Here is a 20,763-nt window from a genome sequence, read left to right as displayed (position 1 = left end):
CCTGTATCTTTGCACCAATGAGACCTAGAGAGTTGAATTAAAAGTAGAACATAAGTAAATTTTGTCTTCTTTATAAAAGCCATAGATACCTTTCTCGTCAGAACCTTTCTACTAGCCCTATTTTGCATAAACCAAAAAAAAAACAAGTTATAAATAAGAGAAAACTGATTTTTAGATAGAAATTTAGGAAATATTGTCTAATTGAAGGCAGCCATAAATAATTTTCATGTTAGAGCCTTCTTAATATGGCTATTTAATTCATTTACATAAAACAAAAAAAAAACATAAAAATATGCCCGTATTTCAGCTATTACTTATAGTGCCGTCGTGTAAAAGTGCTGCAAAATTGGATTTATAATATGTGAAGGATCCCAAACATATAAAAAATGAAATTATTACGCAATTATTGCAATTTCAATATACTTAACTTGTCTTAAATTACACAATAATGGCTCTTACTAGGTTTTGAAATGGTCAGTGAGGGCGGTTTTAGGGTGAGAAAACCATATAAAACCTAGTAAGTGGTTTCTTTTGTGCATTACAGCAACAATTTTAGTTATATTTAAATGAAATAGTATTGTATGTAAAGCCTAGGTTCTGCCGCTTCTTTTAAGCTTACATTTGTTCAGATATCTGTCATAGTTTTACCAGGGCATTGAAATGAAGGGACAAAAATGTTTTTTGGCTCTCCTGAACATTTTGTCTCATGGCTGTTACTGTGTTTTAAAATGGGACAGCCGAGTGACTTTTAAAGCAAAAAGCCATGAGATCGTCATGTTAAATATTTCGTCACAAATTTAGCGGGATTTGATGGACTTATAACGGCGATACAGCTCGCGACTTATCCATGAGTATAGTGAAAAGCGCGTGGGAAAGCTATTCTGTTATACTTAATAAATTACAATGAATGTATTTAAGTCTAGCAGTGTTCATAACCCAATGTTATCCGCATTATGCAGCCTCTATCAGATTATGACGGCAGAGGAATACTAAACACAACACAACTGCGTCCGTCCAAGGATAGCTGTTGAATATGTATTAATTTAGCCTCTATGAAGGGCCACAGGAACACAGATCGGGTAGATGTAAATTGCAGGATGATATGTTGGGTCCGACCGCCATAAATAGACGAATATGAATGGTGAAAGTTTCAAGCGGTTTGAAGTTATTGCGCAAACAAACACTTTTGTCGGATTTATAGCCGCCGGTAGCCTGATTATGGGAGTTTTTGCACTTGATGCGAGTTTAAAAGAAGTCATTGATGGGCAGAAGCAGGCAAAAACTTGCACAGCGCCGCGTCGTTAGGGCCTTCTTTATGTCACTGATTAGTTTTTATAGCCTTCGGATTCGGTAAACTTTGAAACTTATGAGGTCCTCTGTGATCAACACCGACCCGGAGTGGAGCTTAGCGAGTCACTACACTTTTGATATCTGATCCCCGAAGTCATTACCAGTGATTCATCTAATTTTCACACCAAAACAAACTTTATCTTTATGTAAATACGAATGAAGCAGCAGATAACTGAAATCTTTCTCTTTTTAAAACTGTAAGGATACAAAACTCGTGCAAAATTTATGGCCTGTTTTATTATCGTCAGGGAAAACATTGCAACCCCTATTCCGTGGGATATTCTAGGAATGAATAAAAAAGGCGGTGAAAAATACGAAAATGCGACCGCCACCTATCACGTTGCGGGCAGATGCGGCGCCATACGTCGCGCGTGATGTCGAGTGCCCGCTAACTTATGGATAGGCCAAACCGATACATTTTCTAGATATTTTAAAGATATGTTCGGTTATGTTAGCAAAATATTCATCGTATATATTCAAAAAATGTAACTACTGCTGCCATTCACGCAACACGCTTTGAGTTTCAATTCATAGTAGGTACATACCTAGATGAGTCGAGGTTTCGATCAACGCTTTCAGCTGGATGTCATGTTACAGCAAACCAAATTGGTTACCGAAACCGCCGGAATAGCTAAGCAGTCGAACGATCCGGTATCGGCGCAGTGCATTCACCGTCACAAAGCCTAGAGGCGGGCTTATCGGAGGCGCGCGGAGGCCGCTAATGTTTGCTAATAAAGCCATTGGACACATCGCCCGCTCGCCCCTAATTTATCATTGTTACATTCTTTCTTCGCTAAGAGTAATCTTCGTCTAAATTTCTTTCTTTCCTCGTTTGAGCGATTGTTTCGAGAGCTCAGATTGGGACTCGGCTGATATCCGCCAATTAAGAGTCCGAAAAAGCTTTTTTATGAAAACGAAGAGCGATGATGCGTGAAAAAGTTTATCTTCACCATGTTTGCGGGTTTTTCTTTCCAGTTGATGGAATTGGTTTTCGCGAAAGCGAATTATTTGAGCGTGACAATCCTAAATAAGGAAAGTTTCTTCACGCTATCTTTCGATACGAATCAACATGTTATTTTAGATAATGACTTTGAAAATTTTATTAGGAATTTATGTTTGGTGCCGGGCACGTGTTATATTAATTCATTTGTTAGATACTTGCTATATGTAAAAGTAGGTACTAATTAACTAATGTAATGGTTTCATTGGTGATATTTGGTAGAATACCTATATTTAATTAAAGTGGCAGCACTTTAATGAAATATATAACCAGTCAACATAGTTACGGAATTCCAAAACTGGCGTCCGGCTTGATGCAGCAATTTATTAATAATTTTAATTAGGCATACCAAAATAATACAAAACTATATGGACATTTACACATCTACCTCATACACATCTACCTCATATTCTATCACAATCACCTCAACATTAAATCAAAAACTAACCTAAAACCTTCTTTCACAGTGACAAAGTTCATCCGCATCGGCATCGCGGACAAGAATGACAACCCGCCGTACTTCGACAAGGAGCTGTACGAGGCCGAGGTGGACGAGAACGAGGACATCCAGCACACCGTGCTCACCGTCACCGCCAAAGACCACGATGAATGTGAGTACTACTTACTTACGTTGGCTGTTTTAACATCATGCGGATTTCCTCACGCACGCGGGCTGGCAGCCGCGGCTCGCGTGCATATTCGTAATTCGTATTCTGTCATACTTATGACCGTGTGCGGGGTAATCTCGCATGCGTGATGAATCCCGCACGCTGTTATAAACAGCCTTACTCCGCTGGCTCAGCGACCCGAAGTGGATCTTGGCCTCATAAACAAGAAGTGGCCACTGGTCTCTAATCTGCACGGTCGTTCTCCAGTCGCCTGCCTGTAGTTGCCGCAGGTCCTTGCAGACTTCATCGCTTCAGCGGTATGTGGGATGGTCAACTGGTCGAAGCCCCTTTTGGCAGCGCGATCTTACCCCATCCAAAATGTGAGCCGATGCGTGCGTGCGTGTGTTTAGAAGCTCGATACACATGAGAACTGTCTGTTTCGATTCTCATTTTATTTTGATAGGCCATTAATAACTGAGGTAGATTTTTTTATTTTTTAGCTAACCGTGAAAGTTGTATAATTGCCTAGAGAACAGAAGTTATGATGATTAAGACTATCTATCTATCTATCTAACTAATCATATATGTTGAAACTTGAGAAGCGCGTTATGCCGAGAGCCGAGATGACCATCTACTCTAGAAATTGTGGTAACAGCAACAAGGGTCAGGCGATAGTGACGCCTGAAAGCTCTCGGGTGATTAATCAGTTTTATTACGAGAAACTTTACGTAAACTTTTTAAATTGGAAGGTATTTAACATGAGAAATACCAGATTAAACTTATCTACCTACTTGGCAAAGCTCAGAGTATTGATTTCACATAGTGTTTTATCGAGTACTGAGCGACACCTGAGAGAGCGTTATAGACTGTTCAGGAATTGGAATGGCCACATTTTAAACCGTACAAAAAGGAAGAGTAGACAGTTTTGGGAAATGAAAAGACATAGTAAGTAATTTAATAGTGTGTATTACTATGTAACATTTTAATAATGTACACGATAGTCATTAAGTAATGTCGATGTCAAACAGTTCAATAATTCAAAGGGTGACTAGACCGCTAATTACTCTAATACAAACTTATTGTAATTAATGCAGATCATTACGAAACGCCAAAGGCCTATTATCATTCGGAATTAGGCGCTTCAACACACAAATTACCAATTGTTTGCCAGACCAAGAATTTCAAAGTGCTGGATCGGGGTACTCCAGTGAAATAAAGGGGCCGGCTAACCTTGACATTAAATTATGCCTAAAATAATAAACGAAACAATTTCACCTATTATTGTCCGTAGAGAACAAAAGGCACGCTCTTTCAGCCAGGTGACAATTGTAAAAGCCAATTTTTGATTATATAATTATGTATGCAGCACAAAAGAGAGACATACATATTATTATGAAACTGTGTTCTGTTTTCGGTGAACAAATAATGCATATATGTTTATATGATATCAAGCTACAATCTGCTTAAATGCAATGATGTTTTCCTGATAAAGTTTGATATATACTACGAAATTTAATGTTGTTGTTAATTTACACATTGTATAATTATGTACATATAAGTTCCCTCAAAATACCAATGATTTCATAAACATATTATTAATTCTATCAATATGAATACATTTCAGCTGTGCAACCAATTCCAATATAAGAGAGTAGGTAATGCAATTCGTTTTAATCATACTATTTACTTAGCCTTTTCTCATGACTCATAAGATTCCACGAACGGCGTAAGGAATACTCGAACGATAATGTATGTAGGTTTCATTGACTTCTGTCAGTAATTATTAGCTCTACATAAATAAATACACATTACATGCATTCTATTGCATGTGTTCGTTGTGTACTCACACTGAACTTTAGTTGTTTATATAAAGTAATAGCGCGAGGGTGCTGTTGGTCTCGTATCTAATTTGGAGTTACATACGATAGCTATACCTATACCTACTAAAGTTCCATATCTGTCTTTATACATAGGGTGGCCGGCGCATGATGGATGGTGCCTCAGCGCAGTTGCTGCGACGCCGATATGTTATTACTAGACAGGGCGTTTGGCTTGAAGTATCGACATGACTTATACATTACTCATCCCCATACATCCTAGGTCATAGAAATTTCCAGTAAGCGTTAAGTTTCCTAGAATCTCTTTATACATAGATAAACTAAAATATTGTTCAAACACATATGGCGGTAATGCTCCATAAAGCAATTTTTTTTCAGACAACCTTTACGGCTATGTATTCGTATGTGAAATATAAATATTTTTTGTATGAATCAATTTAGCAACAATTTGGGATTCTAAGAATCACCGTCCAGTATACTGGTTGCTATTAAAGAGTTGTTGCAGCAGTAGCTGGTATATGAAATTCTGCTATCACAACACACCTTTTATCTTATTCCACGTTCTCATAGCCCACATGGCCAACTTCATTTTCTTATTAAATTACAGTCGTAAACTCTACAAAGTTCCCAACGTAATTAAGTTAATAGTAGAAATGTCGCCGTGCAAGTCAATCCTACGCTCAGGAGTGCGGAGGTGAGTGGTGGCGGGCCCGGGAACACTCGGTACTTTATGTTTCCCTGAGGACCATTTTTGGGTGCCGGTAAAATTGAAAGTATAATAACATTTTCTCGTCGCCATCGTAAATCTTTTTCGGTGATCGTGTGTCCGGCCGTTTGTTTGAACAAACGATATTCCGTAATGAAATTGAATCGGTTCTCGCGTCTGATTGCAAAGGGGTCGTTCAGAGAAGTGCCTTTGTTGATGTTTATATTACGGCACAACGGTAGCATGTTTTGTTAAATTAACTAATTCATAGAAACATAGTTATTGATATTTTTTCGGTTCCGCGAGTTTGTGGTTGGTGATGGAGATACCTTTGACTTACTTGACATCATCGTCTTGTATGTCCCCTGGATGGGGCAGAGGGCGTCCAAAGTGACTCTCCATCGCAACCTGTCTTGGGCTTCGCGTTTGATTTCACTCCAAGACTTCCCGATCTTTTTCGCTTCGTCCACTACCGTGCGTCGCCAGATCTGCTTGGGACGGCCACGCTTTCTCTTTCCTTGCGGATTCCAATCCATCGCCTGTTTGGGTATATGGTCAGAATTTCTTCGGAGGGTGTGGCCAATTCAGTTCCACTTGCGTCGCTTGATCTGCTGGTCGATCAGGGTATATATCGTGGCACCGTTCTCTCAGTTGGTCTCTGGTTGGAGATACCTTTAGTTTACCAATATTCATACAATACTTCTACCAATTCTAAGCTTTAGAAATAAAATTACGACAAAGGCATGACTACATTCCATGATCACTCACTACAAAGTATTAATAAAGCAAACGTAAGGAGTGCAAAAAATAACACCAAAGAACCTAGTCATTTAAGTACTTTAATAAAGTTACAGCATTAACAAAGTTAAAGCAAATTACTTAATACAAAATAGCAAACATTATACATAATAGGTAGCATATATAGGTATAATAGGTACGTAGTTATATGATAGGTAGTTACGAATATACGATACCATTTAATCGTATTTTTAACGGGTTATTCTGAATAAAAATCCCATATTCACAAAATCATTGTCAGTATGTACAAACGAGAAGTTGCTACAAAAGATACATTGAAAATATTGAATTCATTGTATTCCGTATTCGCAGAAGCATAGGAAATACGACAACTCAATTTTTATTATTAACAACACGAAACTCAATTGCAGCATCCATTTGCTATTGTAAAAACTTTAAACAAAGTAAATTGGTTAGCGGGCGACCGCAGCCTAACTCAATAGCCGGCGAACCTTCATGAACTCTGCTCTGCAAACAAAATCAAACAACTCGTTATTAACTTACTCACTTTGATACGAGTGTTTAAGCTTATTTGTGAATTTTAAATCCACATCTTACGTGAAACGTGTTTCAAACAAATGGAAAAACAAAAAACAAAGCTTGGAGTAATTGAAAAAAATATGTTATAAAATAACTAGCGTCATGTTTGTTTCTCGCTGCGTTCTAAAATAAAAACGTATTTTTACAATATTGACACTCGAAACTCGATAAGTTTTAGTCTGGATTGGCAATATACAAATATATTTTCCCAGCGCGAGCACACTCGGTATTAAACCGGGTGTCACCTACAGGCGGGCGCCAGGCGCGCGCTAACACTTTTACGACAGACTTCTTTTAGACGCGAAATTAAGTGTGCCGCCGATATAAATCTTCCACTCTACCAAGTACTCTTTAAGTTTTTTCAACTGTTCTGCGCAAGATTAAGTTTAATTTCTTCAATTAGGTAGTTGAAATTGCTCATTTTTATTAGTAGTTAGGTACTTAGAGCTACTTATTTGTGTCATTTGCAAGTTATTGGCTAGCAAATTTGGTATTTTATTTGCATAAGAATATGAGGTTAATTATCATGTAACATTTCAATGTACTAGTAAATTTTCCAAAAACATTCAATTCAAAATAACAGTACCAAATATTATTTAACGTTGCATCATCATCATTTATTTTAGCCTATTGTTATTATGTCAGATCTTGAGGAAGCCACTTTGCCTGTTTAATTGTTGAAGGGGCGCGTTGTCAATTAACTCCGTGTACTCACGCTAGTCGATGCCGACGCTACACGAGCATCCGGTTAAAATTGCTCTTCGGAAACTTCATTGATATTGACTAAATATTCTCTAAGAGACTATGAACGACCTAGCGCCACGACAGTTGGGGCACAATCCGCTTACACTTTGTAGGTCAGCGGCATTGAAAGAGATGTTTTATGTTGACGACACAAATTTTGCAGTAATTTTACAGTTGAGTTTTCAACCATAACAAATATTTCATGTTCTAAACGAGATCTGACTAATCACAAGGCAGGCATATTCTTCAGCAAGGTTCGGTCAAACCATTCATCTTGATTAATTGTAGAAATCGTGTTCCGTCTACCTGAAAATCTACAGACACCATTTAACAGATCTGGAGTTAATGTGGGCGTCTGTGCGACCGCGCTCGTTCCGCCACGGTCATTACACTAACTAATGGAGACGGCTCGCAGTTCCAACTTGATTGGGTACGTTTTACTAGACGTGTTTAAAACACATTCTATCTACCCACAAAGGTCTAGGTACTAAGATCTTCCCGGACTATATTCCGTAACTAGATACTTCTCCGACAGTGCCTCTGCGAATTCTCATCAGAAACACAAATAGCAAGAATAATAATCTTGTACGGCAATAAACAGCGCTCTGTAAGACGCTTAACTAAGCAACGGCAGCGCTTAGTCATTAGCAACAGTTGATTAATACGTGCAGACTGACGCTCGCGGTGTAATTTATGAGGAGAATTATGCGCGCGATGGAACTAAGAAAGTTGACTCCCGCTGCCGCGGTGTCAACTGCTTCCTCTTCAAATGAGAGACTGTAAATCAGATGTGCAACCTGCAGTCGTTGATAATTGCAATTCGTGATTGCGTCTGCAAACTGAATATTAATTATGCATCTGGCTTCGACTCGGAGAAAATGGAGTCTAAATACCTTGTATCTGCCCCTGCTAATTGTAACTATAGAGCGAGCCATGAACAATGTCTTTGAATTCGCCAGCCCGTGCCGGCTGTAAGTTGCCGTATTGTGCAGCGGCTGTAACAGCTGAATTCAATATTCAATTCAAAGCTGTAAAAGCTGCAAAGATTTCCCAATGCACAGATTTACTCGCGGTACAATCCTACGATTTAAATGGACAAAAGCTTTCATGAAAGAGATCAGTTGAATAATAAAAATAGCGTATAGCAAAATATATACAGACCTACTTGCGAATTTGTGTTAGTAAAACAATAAAAAGCATATTAATTCTATAGCAAGCAGCATACGTTGTTTTATGAATGTTTTACTGAAAAACAAAAGTTCAAATGTGAGCCATGCTCAGTGTTTGTTTACAGGCTTACTTTGACAAAAACAAAAACCTCATATTTTCTCGAAAAAACCTGAGTTTTCCGGCAAACAATCTGCAAAGATATGACATAAAATATTTTTAACCAATACACGTATTTGATGGATATGTTCTTGCATGTATGTAAATAATGCGTAACTGGAACTCTAAATTTTGGTATAAATACCGGGTGGTATTTTATCAGCCATTCCCCCTACTAAAGATAATATAGGTATACAAAATATACACAACCAAAATGTAAGTAACAGCGATTACGCGATTTCAGAATTGGCCGCTTAGGTAATTAAAGTAGTTTAGTACGTTGGGATACGTTGAACTGCCGCCAGAAAGTTCATTCCCAATATTCCGCTCTGTATACATAAATATAAGTTGAAACATTTCTAAAGTATTTTATACTTTTATAGCAGCTGAAGCTTTCAAATATATACGATACGTTCATATATTTACTTAGTTTATTACTTCAAAATATTATATTTAGAAATACTATATTGACGGAGAGCAAGCTCCATAAGTATTAGTATATGTAGGAGGCAAAGGCGAATATATGTGAGAAAGGGTAGTCAAGTCTGTGCGTGTGACAGAGCACAGCGGTGGGAGAGGAACATTTGATAAATTGCCTCGCGCCTAACGATACGTCCTTCTTTTGTTAAGCTCAATCTAAATCAATCTACGTACACACACGACGTAAACTTATATGTACATTATTATTGTTATCATATTTTGGCACTGGGCACAAAATCTTAGAGGCAATTTATAAAATATATTTTATTTGGCATCGTAGTGGTGCGTGGTGGAAAATGTGCCTCAATATTTGAATGTAATTATTAAAGTAAATAGTCATTAAATTTTATTTTATACTTTATTTTTACTGTTAAAAAGCATAAAAAGCAGATTACATTAATGCAGCATTGAATTTTATGAATATAAATTAGTAAATGGCTCTTTCAGTGCTGCTGTTAAGTATAATCAAAATGCATTTCGCGTAATTCAATATTAAATGTTTCAAGCCATCACCGTATAAGGCCATTACCCGAAGTGAATGTTATTATAACCAAAAATATTCATAAAGAAACAACAGACGAACTGCCGCGCTGCGGTGTACACTTGTGAAATTGCATTATGCTGGATAATAAATAATGCGGAAACGTCAGTTACTACGAGTACAGTGACAAGCCCACAATACACTCCCAGTTTATATTCATGAATCTTTCCACTTTCGCCGAATACATAATTACTAGGTAGTTCGATTTCAATGCGAAGTGTTATAAGCCAAATTCGGCTTGAGATCCGTAGCTATATGAACACATATACATGCAGCTCTTCGTGTTAATTGGACATAGTTCCAGCGGAGCAGTTACGGTAGTCCAGCTTAGTCCCCTGTGGTAGTAAGTTGGCATTAATAGCTCGCTCGCAGTGCGGGCGGCGGCGCGGGGCGGCCGTGACCGATCGCCTGACTAATTCGTCACGACATCGCTGAGACCCATAAATGCCGAGGCAAATCAATTTATAGAGCTTTAATGTGATTAAGGATGCTCAGTTTCTGTAATCTACTTTGAAGATATCATGAATGCAAATAACCCAAAGTTTTAGCTGTAATATTCGTAAAACCGTTAGAAATTTAATTTGATGGCCCTTTTTTTAGTCATACAATTTTTATTCTATGTAAAAAATACATTTATTTTCTGCTAAGAAGAACCTATACGATTATGCATTATAAGTTTATAACCTATACTTGTGTAGTATAGTTCAGTTCATCTCTTTTACCGTAACATATCAGTATATATGTACTTACATAAATTGCACGCTTTCCTTCATTACATCTGATAGTAGTTAGAAATTCTCAAAGTATGTAGTATTTAGTTTCCCTGTACTTAGACGGTAAAGTTTCGTGAACTTTTCACGTCGTCGCCTCGTATTTTGGAATGATGTTTACGTTGCACACTTTATCGAGTGACTGCGAAATACGCTCACTTCATTCCTGATTCAAGAAACGAACTTAGATAAGAGTGGCAAAGTAAGCAATTTTCTTCTTCGAGGCATACTTAACTTTAGAATATTTTAACAACTAGCCTTGTATGATATGTCTTTACTCATGATAAAATAAACAAAAAAAAATGATAAATTAATTATTCAAACCCGGAATACACGTTTTTTTCCATTTTTTCAACATCACAGTGTCAAAAATCTATCTGTTATTGCTGTGTCTGATTAGGACTGAAATGACAAAATAGAATATTTAGAAGTTCAAGACACAGCCAAGGTTTATTGTCTAAGTAATACCTCACATCAGTCTTACTGTAAACATTATCTGGTATAGTAAAATTTATACCAGTAGATAATTCAAACAGTAAGATGATAGCATTAGACCGAAGTTTACGATGACAATAAAGACGATATTGTTAGATAAATTCGTATTGTTGTTTATTTTACGGCCTCTATAACGTAATCAGGGTGAATTTGATCTATGTTTAAGTCATGGTTAAAAGGTATATAAGCAATTATAATGAGTACTTATTTGAACCCAGAGTTTCTACCGACTCACTTGAAAAAATAAAAAATGAAGAATTATTTTTCAACACTCAATGCTGGAAACCAAAGTGCTATTGGATCCACTTTTACAACATATTTTAAAAAAACGTACACACAGTAGTTACTACGGAATTATTTTACAGAAAAATATTTTCCTGCTCGGTCTACATAGGTATGATAAATGCTTTTTGTGGCATGAGTAATTTTAACCAGAGTTTATTTCAACTATAAATCAAATAAATAACATTCTTATTTTTATGATTGAATGACGATTGATCATAAAAATAATAACACAGAGAGTACTCAGCCTTATGTAGGTATATATAAACCAATTTACGAGAAAAAAAAATATTTGGCAAGAAACTCACTTCACATACCTACATTTATTCTTTTGATTTCATACACATCAAGCCGCAATATATTTTTGAGTATCGTTATTTATTTTTAGGAAAAAGATTAATATTCAACGTTAAAAGAGAAATGTTTTTTTTTTAACAAATCCATATCTTTGTTTCTTTCTTGTAAATAGGTACATTCAGGGCGGATTCGGCCAACGTCGAGTAACTATTTACTCACGAGTAAACTACCAGTTACTCGCGAGTAAGCAGATTTTGTATTCTACCAAACCTGAAAACAAGATAACTAGCTTATCCCAAGAATAAAATGTTATACCGCCAAAATTGACCGTGTAACGAGCTTATCCGAGAGTAATTTTGTAATGGCGGCAGCACATCAGCTGATTAGAAAACCGTCATAATGACATATAAACACATCTGTCAAAACATAAACAAAAGTACGTTAAAAGGCAAAGTCTCAGAATAACAACAGCGAATAAAATTTTAAAACATAAACAATTTCATACTTTTATAATCCATTCAAACTAAGTTGGCATGTCATTTCTATTGCATGCTTTGAAACGCAGCTATTTTAATTTTAGTTGCATTACAGTTTCGTTCCTCGTTCATTCAATTTAATCATGGTATAACTTGGTAGAATGCAAATGTACTTATCCTAGATATTTACTCGCGTATAATTTTAATCCCGGTATAGTTATTCTCGTGTAACGTGATGTTTGGACGAATTCACCCTCAGCTGCATAAGTAGCTATACACTTTTGTACCCTGTCAAACCGAAACCGCCTATCCATTCAATGAAACATTGACGGTTCGTCAGTTTGACAAGGTACAGTAGTGTATAGCTACTTATGCAGCTGACCGTACAATTGTATATGTACTTAAGTACTTATCATGAAAAATATATATCCTTGTGTATTTTTAGATTAATATTTCAATATTTTCTGCAACACCTAAGCTGACTTTTATTAGTTGTCGTCGGCGCCGCAGGCTGTTGACAAATTACATTATGAATTTGTTGGCCTGCCTTTGACCCGCTTCCTTGCCCCAACTCCGACTTAGTTTGTGCCCTTTAAACTGTTGACAACCGCTGTAAATCATGTTAGGCCAACGCCTAAACTACCATTAAGATATATTATTCACATACTTCCTTCCATTAGACAGAATACACGCCATCACGCATTTATATGTATTACTAACTGCACTAAATCGGAACTGTAAAGGGATATATTTATTTATATATTTAGGGATATAATGGATATTTAACATTTGTCGTACCAATAATCAACATGTCGTCACGTTATACCTCTACTTTGTCTCCTCTCACCTAGAAATAACAAACTGAAATCCGCCTTTGAGGAAATAAAGTTTCAATCAATCTAAAATAGTAGTGGCCTATTATAATAATAACATCAATAACCATATTATAACCTATAATAAAATGTAACAAGTGGTTCCAATCATTTTAAGTTACCATCATACTCAGGAAACTTATACGGTGCATTCAATTTCATCCTAAAACCTCAAAACTTAATTGGCTCAAACTAGAGTTAAAAGTACTGAAAGCTACTCTTACCGACTTTTAACTACCTGAACGATTGGTCAGTGAATAGCACGTATGGATCAGGGAGCAGAGGCAACGTGAATAGGTTTCTCCTCGTCTGAGGTGAAGTAAGTTGGTAATATCCGAATGCTATTTCAAAACTTTGACTTGCGGGAAATGGTCTCCCTTTGTTCTGTTGGGCATTAGTGCTCGGATTAGTTTTCCGGAATTAATCAGCAAGTGTCGGTTCTAATGGAGTGTTGGAGCCTGCGGAGAGCAACTGCGTCGCAGAAATGTGGCTGTAGCGGTGATGAGAAACTAACAGACATGGAACTGTTGTGGCCGGCGCGCGCTGTTTCTAAACTCCTAGCGGAAAAGGGGTGCCTTATATTTATGTAGAATCACTTTTATCTCTTTGTTATTTTATGTACAGCATCATAGCACGCAATTAACTACATTTCCTTCTTTTCCTTTTTTTATTTAGTTAAAGCATAACCATCTCCTTAAATATACTATTAACGTTTACATAGTAACCGTAAGAAAAATTATTATCTTTCGTTATATAAACTGTGCTCAATTTTATTGGTGATCGAGCTTAAAGCCCATCAATCTGACCAAAGACTATAGTTTACTAAGGTACTATGTGTAATAGAATCTGACCAACACATAACTAAAAAGATGTAGCTATATAAATGGCAAAACTTTGACGATTCTGTCATGTTTTCGTTCAGCACAACATAACACACAGGATTTCCTCATCCAGCCACTGCCGGTACCTGTCTAAGGTAGCATGATACGTTTGTTTGTTCAAGCAAAGCTCTACCCATTTATTTTTAGTATTTTAAATCTGAAAAACTGAAATAAAATGTTTTTCTACGGTTTTCAGATTGATGGATTTTTGTATGGGTCACTGATAACAATCTACCGTGTATTATGTATATTGAAGGATACATTTTAAAACTGGTTTGTTTACTCTGACTTAATAATTAGATACTCCTCTAGAATGTTTTTTTTTGTATAAAATATTCGTAATTCTGTTGTAATAGCCGGCGGCGGTTTCCCAATTACTATAAGAGCACAGAAGTATACAAGTACTCGTGCCTTTATACCATGATGACCTTGACCCGATATGATATCTTCGATAAAACGCACACATTGTTTTTTAACAATATTATACAAAACAGCATGTTATAGTTGGCGATGATCAACAAAAACGCTCAACTCTGTAACCATATTATTCTCTACGTATACATATAATATAACAACTTCATAAAGCTGGATAAATAGCAGTTTCATTGCTATTCTTTGGCACTCGCTTTGAGTGTGAAGTAATTTATATTGTGAAGAAAATACTAATATACGTCTCGATAGGCATTAAATTTAGCTGAATATCGTATAGTTTCGTAGCGCTACGCGGCGACTACGAGGCTACGCCGTAGCAACTACGGCGTAGCATCTCGTAGTAACTTGGTTGTAGCGTTTCGTAGCACTAACTCATCGAGGCCGACATGTGTCGGCGGAACTTATTGATTCCTCCGCAGCTGCTCGTAACTCAGCATTATTTACTCATTTTTACTTTCTATGGACTCGCAACAAGCAACATCTTCCGGGTCAGTCGGACGCCTCAAAGTAAATATGTTATGTAAAGGCATTGACTTGTATATTTTATTCTGAGAATAAAAATCTTGTATAATACATACGGAATTTATTTTCAACATCTTGCATCTTTATGAATCCCTCAGATGTTTTGTTTACGTTAGGTTTTCAGATTTTCTTATATTCTACTTACATGTTGTGTTATAAAAGTTGTTTTGTCATTAAAGCTTAGCGAAGAGGAATGTTCAATGTCCATACAATAAAATTGAAATAAAAATACAACATAATATTATTATTGTGCACAAGAAAATATGCTTTTGAGAGCCGTTTTGTTATTATTATTTGAGAGTGCTTCCACGAACGTCTAAAAGACATTGTTAATGGAAGAATTTCTTTCGCAGTGTTAGCGTTTTCCTCGAAAATTTGTATAATAATCTCTTACGCGTCATTAGGTTTGCGTATTGAAAGTAAGTGTGTGCTTTATCCGAGGCGCCGCGGTCCCACGGACTCTCTGAGACCGGGTTGACACCAAATATTTTTCTCTCACTCGTTTCTCTATCTCTATCCTTGTCCCACATCCGGCTATACTTGGTTTTTGCTGTTATCCCTCCCTTTCGGGCGGAAACAGTCGTCCAATTATCTGTAATCTGGATTATCCAACGCAACCGCACAACGGCACGTTATTAGTATTCCGGCTCGGCTCTCGTTCTGATTTTGAAAACGATGAGCGCTTTATAATTGTTGACTCACTACTTCAGTTTTCTTTATTAATTAGCAATATTCTTCTTCGGAATAGTAAACTGTAAGTTTTCTGAGAAGCAGATGAAAGTTTCAAAGTGTTAACAAGATTTATATAATTTTATGTTTCAAACTAACAAAGCTATTTTGCTCAACATGGCCATGTTAAATTCCAGACAAAAAATACTTAATCATTACAGCTAAAAATATTGCGCCATGTAGCGCAACTCGACTTCAAATTATCTTGAATTACTTAGTCATGTAAAAACATACCATAACTATTTACGTGAACTCACTGTTTGCGTTATTACAAAGGGAATGGCATTTGTACATACCGACATTTAATTTATTTTCACAACAATATACCTAAGAGTAAAATAGTTCTCTTGCGGAATGTGAATGATGCATGGCCGCATGATGTCGGAATATGTATGAAGACAGACGGAATGAGGGTCAAGTAATAGGGTAGCTGATGCTATCTGCAACACGTACATACTACATACACTCTACCAACAGCATTCTTCATTCCCTAAATGGATAGCAGAAAATCTTGTCTGCATGAAAAATTATTTTTCTGTGTACATTTTTCGGTATAACAAAGAGTACTTAACAATTCAGCTCACAGCTCAATCCGTCCATTTTGTTTGGACACGTGAAAGGTCCCTTTATGCCCCTGCTGTTACAAGTGAAACAACATTTTGTATGTAAATAGGTAGCATCGGAGTGTTGTGTTTCTCATGCTTAACTAGATATATTTATATTTCTTCCGCGTAGCCGACATCGCTGGCAAGTTTGGTAACTAGTTTGTGATTGCGTGGTGGTGACGTGGCACGCGTGTTGCCACGCGGTCCTCTTTGTCGTGGTCGAGATAATTAGCGACGTCAATATGCGCCCCGCGGCACGCCGCCGCCGCCGCGCTCGACATTTGAATATTTCCCCGCGGACGAACTTTGCCTCATGCTCGTTAGGAACGCCGGATAGAGTTTTATTAATGTCCGAAATGATAACGACATGTCGCGCGGTCGACACTGGCTACGGATTACTAACGGCCAGCTGAATTAATAACTCCTTTACTGCGCTATCTGACCGACCATGGATTTCAATTCCATTTCATCTACGATGTTTGCGCTCTACTCGTCCACATTAATGTCGTCTTTATGCCTATAATCCTTTATGCCTGACTTTGATATAATATTTATGAGACCAAAGATAGCGGGAAAAGAAAGCGGCTTTGTCGTTTAGCCCCGGGTTCACGTCACTCACAACACGTCTCGCGCTAAGATTTATGTTGTAGCAATAGATCGTCCTCGTTGGAATAAACATCTCCGCGTAGCCGTGACAAATTGCCGCTCGCCGCCGAAACCGAGATGAACATTAGCCGGAATATAATTCTTTTTAAGTGGGAGTCGTGGGCCCGCCCGGCTAATTATTCATGCGCGACGGCGTAGTGCGAGCCGAGCCTGCCAACCGCGTGCCGCGAGCTGCAGCCCACTGCGGCCCACTGCGGCCCGCTGCACGCTGCTACATTCAACGTCTCCCGCGCTCCGGACAATACAACATGCAAATTCCCACAAAGTGATCACTAACAGACTTCAATCCACTTTAGCGAACTCCGAAACTTCGGCATAGTTTTATCTCCTCGCGGAGTTGTTGCGGCACTAATGCTCGCTGCTTTGTCTTATCTCTGTTGCTACAAATGTTTAATTTTGAAACGAAAAATTTACTGAGTACTTTAAACATTCCCCTGATTCCTCGAATTTCATTAAGTAGCTCTACAGACAAGGTCGGAAAGCATCAATTTCCTCCAATACGCGCATGTAATTAAAGTATTTTTATCCTCTTGAGACTTACTTCTCTTCAATCTGCGTACCTACTTATAACATTACTCGGACAATTTAAATTACAAAAGAAAATATCGGTCCCAAAGTAATTCTGTCCCTACACGGGGCCGCAGCGAAAGCTGAGTAAGTTTCCAATTTCTTTCAAGCGTCCAGATCGCAGCAGCTCCAACGAAAACTAATTAAAGCGAACATCGGCGTGTGTAGTCTTCGGAGGTAATGAATCGTAGTTCGATTGAAAAAAGGCGAGATTTAATTAAGAGAAGTGTTTTAATTACGATGTCGATTCATAATTTTATTATCAATTAAGAGGGTATGTTTGAGGAAAGTCCTTTGATATTTTAAGTTAAATATTGAATAACGTGGGAATGAAATTAGGATTTCGTTTGATAGCAAAGCTTGTGTACAGCGGAGAGGCCAGTGTTTGAGTTAGTGAGCGAGGCCGGAGAGACTGCAGCTAATGAAGCCTCCGACGTACCTATGGACTAAGCTCCTGAGACATAATCGACTTATCTGGTGGCCACCGCCGCCTGCGTGCCTGCTCCTGTCATACCGGTAGCTCTAGCCAATCCTCATTCAAATATCACTAAACTGAAATGAAATAAACTAACTATAGATTGGCTACTCATGTTAATAGCCGTATTAAAGATTTGAAGGCATAAAATAACGATATATGAAATAAAAGTTTACGATTTATGATGGTAAATATGAACATCATGAAGTTAGGCGTACTATAGCTAAACATGAGTTTAAATTGGACGAAATGACAAACATGCTGAAACTTGTTGTTTTCCTTTGAATCCAACGAAACCGTTTAAAAATGCAATACATAAGTACTATAGGTAGTGCGCAAATAAACACTGTGAGGAGTTTGGTAAAACTTTGGTGTAAAAACGGTGGTAAAACGATACGGAATTTTATAAGTATGCCTCTGGGTACCTTCCTTTGAGCCAAGACAGTTGAACCCACTGCTTTTTATGTTCAACTCACTGGGCAATAAAATTATTTATATACATATTTTAACGCAGACTCTAGCTTCTTACAAATAATCCATGATCCAAAAAAACATTTTGCGCTAATTTGTAAATTAGGTACTCCTGAAATTTTATAATGTCCGAAGCCTGTGTTAAATTTTTGGCACGGCCCTCAGTTATATTAATATAGCCTCTCTGCTGAAGTAGCAATACAAATAATTTAGGTAAAAATGGAATGATGCCAAGTTTCAATAGCAGTACCTACGTCGGCGGACGACTGTCGGCGCGTTGTTACAAACCCATTCTAAACTTCCTATGCGTGTTCTCACAAGGGGAAATGTTTTTATTAGTTCACCGTATCTTGCCTTCTATATTCAAAGATTTGAACGCGATCCAACTTGTATAAATGTTGACGACACATAATAATATAATTTCACAACAATAGCTTGCCATAATAAATTCAATTAATTCGGGCCATGTTCGGATTCCTTAGATCTCAAACATGTGCGGGGCGGGCGGGTATCGGCAGAGCGCCTCGACGCCGCTCGTTGTCTTGTAAGCCCCGAGCTACAGCGTGTTCTATTAAATTCATTCAACTTTCATCCCCTTCATAAATAGCCAAAGCTTGTTATTATACGGTAAATCACATATATGGAGCACACTTATTATAAGAAGAGAGGTCCTTTCGCGGGGCGGGCGCACGCGGTCCGGCGGCGGATATTATTCCGGGCGCCGCATGCATATTCATGCGCCGCATCCGAGAGCGCGTATTAATTTGCATCTCGATCCGGCGCCCGCGACTACATTGTCCGGTCTTGTTTCTTCGCTATAAATCCACTCACGCTCGCTCTGACCGATACTTCAATGGTACGTGAAATCGGAACGTTTCATAAAGCGACCAAATGGAAAAAGGAATCCACCGCATAAATTATGCTCCGTTTTTTTACCCTACTCCCTGAAATATGAACCACTTTGTTTGAGAAAAACCATTATTCAATCTACAGTATATGCCGACAAATTTTATTAAATAATTGATATGGTGTTTGGTTTCAAATATGTTAGTTTTCTTGCAGTTTAGGTTATACTTTTATGACGTTTATAACGCATTATAATTATAAATTGCAAAGTATAAATGCCTCAAGATCCACTGGATCTAGAAAGTCAATAAATTGCCTCGAATGTTTACGTAAAACGTTTTAAAACACTTAGCCCACCTTTTACCTGATACAAGGGACATTGGTCTAAGTGCTCTATAAATCAGGAAATGCGGTGGTTTATGTGCAGCCGGGATATGTCGCTGCGGGCCAACTCTCGACTACAAAATCGATAAAAAAATGTCTATCCGATAGCGATTTTTATTCAGAACGCAGATCCATGTTTTAATTAAAAAACAGAAACTCATGTTTGCGTATAAAAATCGCGTCGAGCAGAAGCATGGTTAGCTTGGTACCCATAAATAAAGTCTTGCAGTTGTGAACATAAACGTCGACGTGAAGTTTGTGAAAGTTAACTTGCTGAATTCTAGGCTTCTAGTCGTTGGTTGCCAGCTGCAGGATTCGCCGTTTGTTTAGGTTAAGCCCTGAGTGCGCTGTCTAAGAGACTAATATCCATGAAGTCGAAAGCTATTAAAGGCAAGCCGGAGCTATAAGCGGTGAGCAGTTAGCAGCGCCGGGGTGCGGGCGGCGGCGGCGGCGGCGGCGGCGGCGGCCGGGCCGGCTAGATTGCTGCACGTGCCGAGAATAGCTCTACTACACTCCATCTGGCTTATTGTTGTACCAACTCTATGAAAACACTCACACATTTCACCAATGCGTGTTTCAAAAATCCTTTCCTTACATAAGAACATTTAAGTAGGTATACTAACATCTCTTTTTCAAATGCATGGACACGAATGTAAACTCGAGCTTGATTCTTCTCAAAGCACTCTCCTTGTTGTGGTTTCATTACGCCACAAAACATCTCATTGTGTTGCCATTTATTCCTTTGAGAGGCGCTTCGTTGTACAATGGTACAATTTAAAAAATAAATGCTAAAAGAAACATCAGTGCAATGAAGTGAACGTTTAAGCTAGCCACGTCTCACCGCCGCATCAACTGCTAGGAACCCACATAGGTCGTTTGCGGGTTACGACCGCCTAAAGATAAATAACACCTACATTTGCCTGTATTTACTTTACATTTATGGCCCCGTTTAAAGACACTAAAATGCTTTTTAATAGCTTTACCCTTTAACATTACAAAGTTTGCCCTGTGTTACTAGCAGTCGTTTTCATCTGCATATGAAAATGTAAAAACATAAATCGG

General features: G+C 37.9%; 1 protein-coding gene across 9 annotated transcripts in view; it reads left to right on the top strand.

The window, feature by feature from the left end:
- LOC105380345 (neural-cadherin) overlaps nucleotides 1-20,763 on the top strand; it is a 245,928-nt gene that overhangs the window by 187,053 nt on the left and 38,112 nt on the right. For all 9 annotated transcript variants that reach the window (XM_048630098.1, XM_048630095.1, XM_048630085.1 and 6 more), the window contains one exon: nucleotides 2,818-2,961. In XM_048630098.1, coding sequence (XP_048486055.1) covers nucleotides 2,818-2,961 — 144 coding nt within the window. The remainder of the gene's footprint in view (nucleotides 1-2,817; nucleotides 2,962-20,763) is intronic.

Source organism: Plutella xylostella, chromosome 4, assembly GCF_932276165.1.
Source record: "Plutella xylostella chromosome 4, ilPluXylo3.1, whole genome shotgun sequence".
NCBI lineage: Eukaryota > Metazoa > Arthropoda > Insecta > Lepidoptera > Plutellidae > Plutella > Plutella xylostella.
This window is presented reverse-complemented; position numbering and strand designations above follow the sequence as displayed.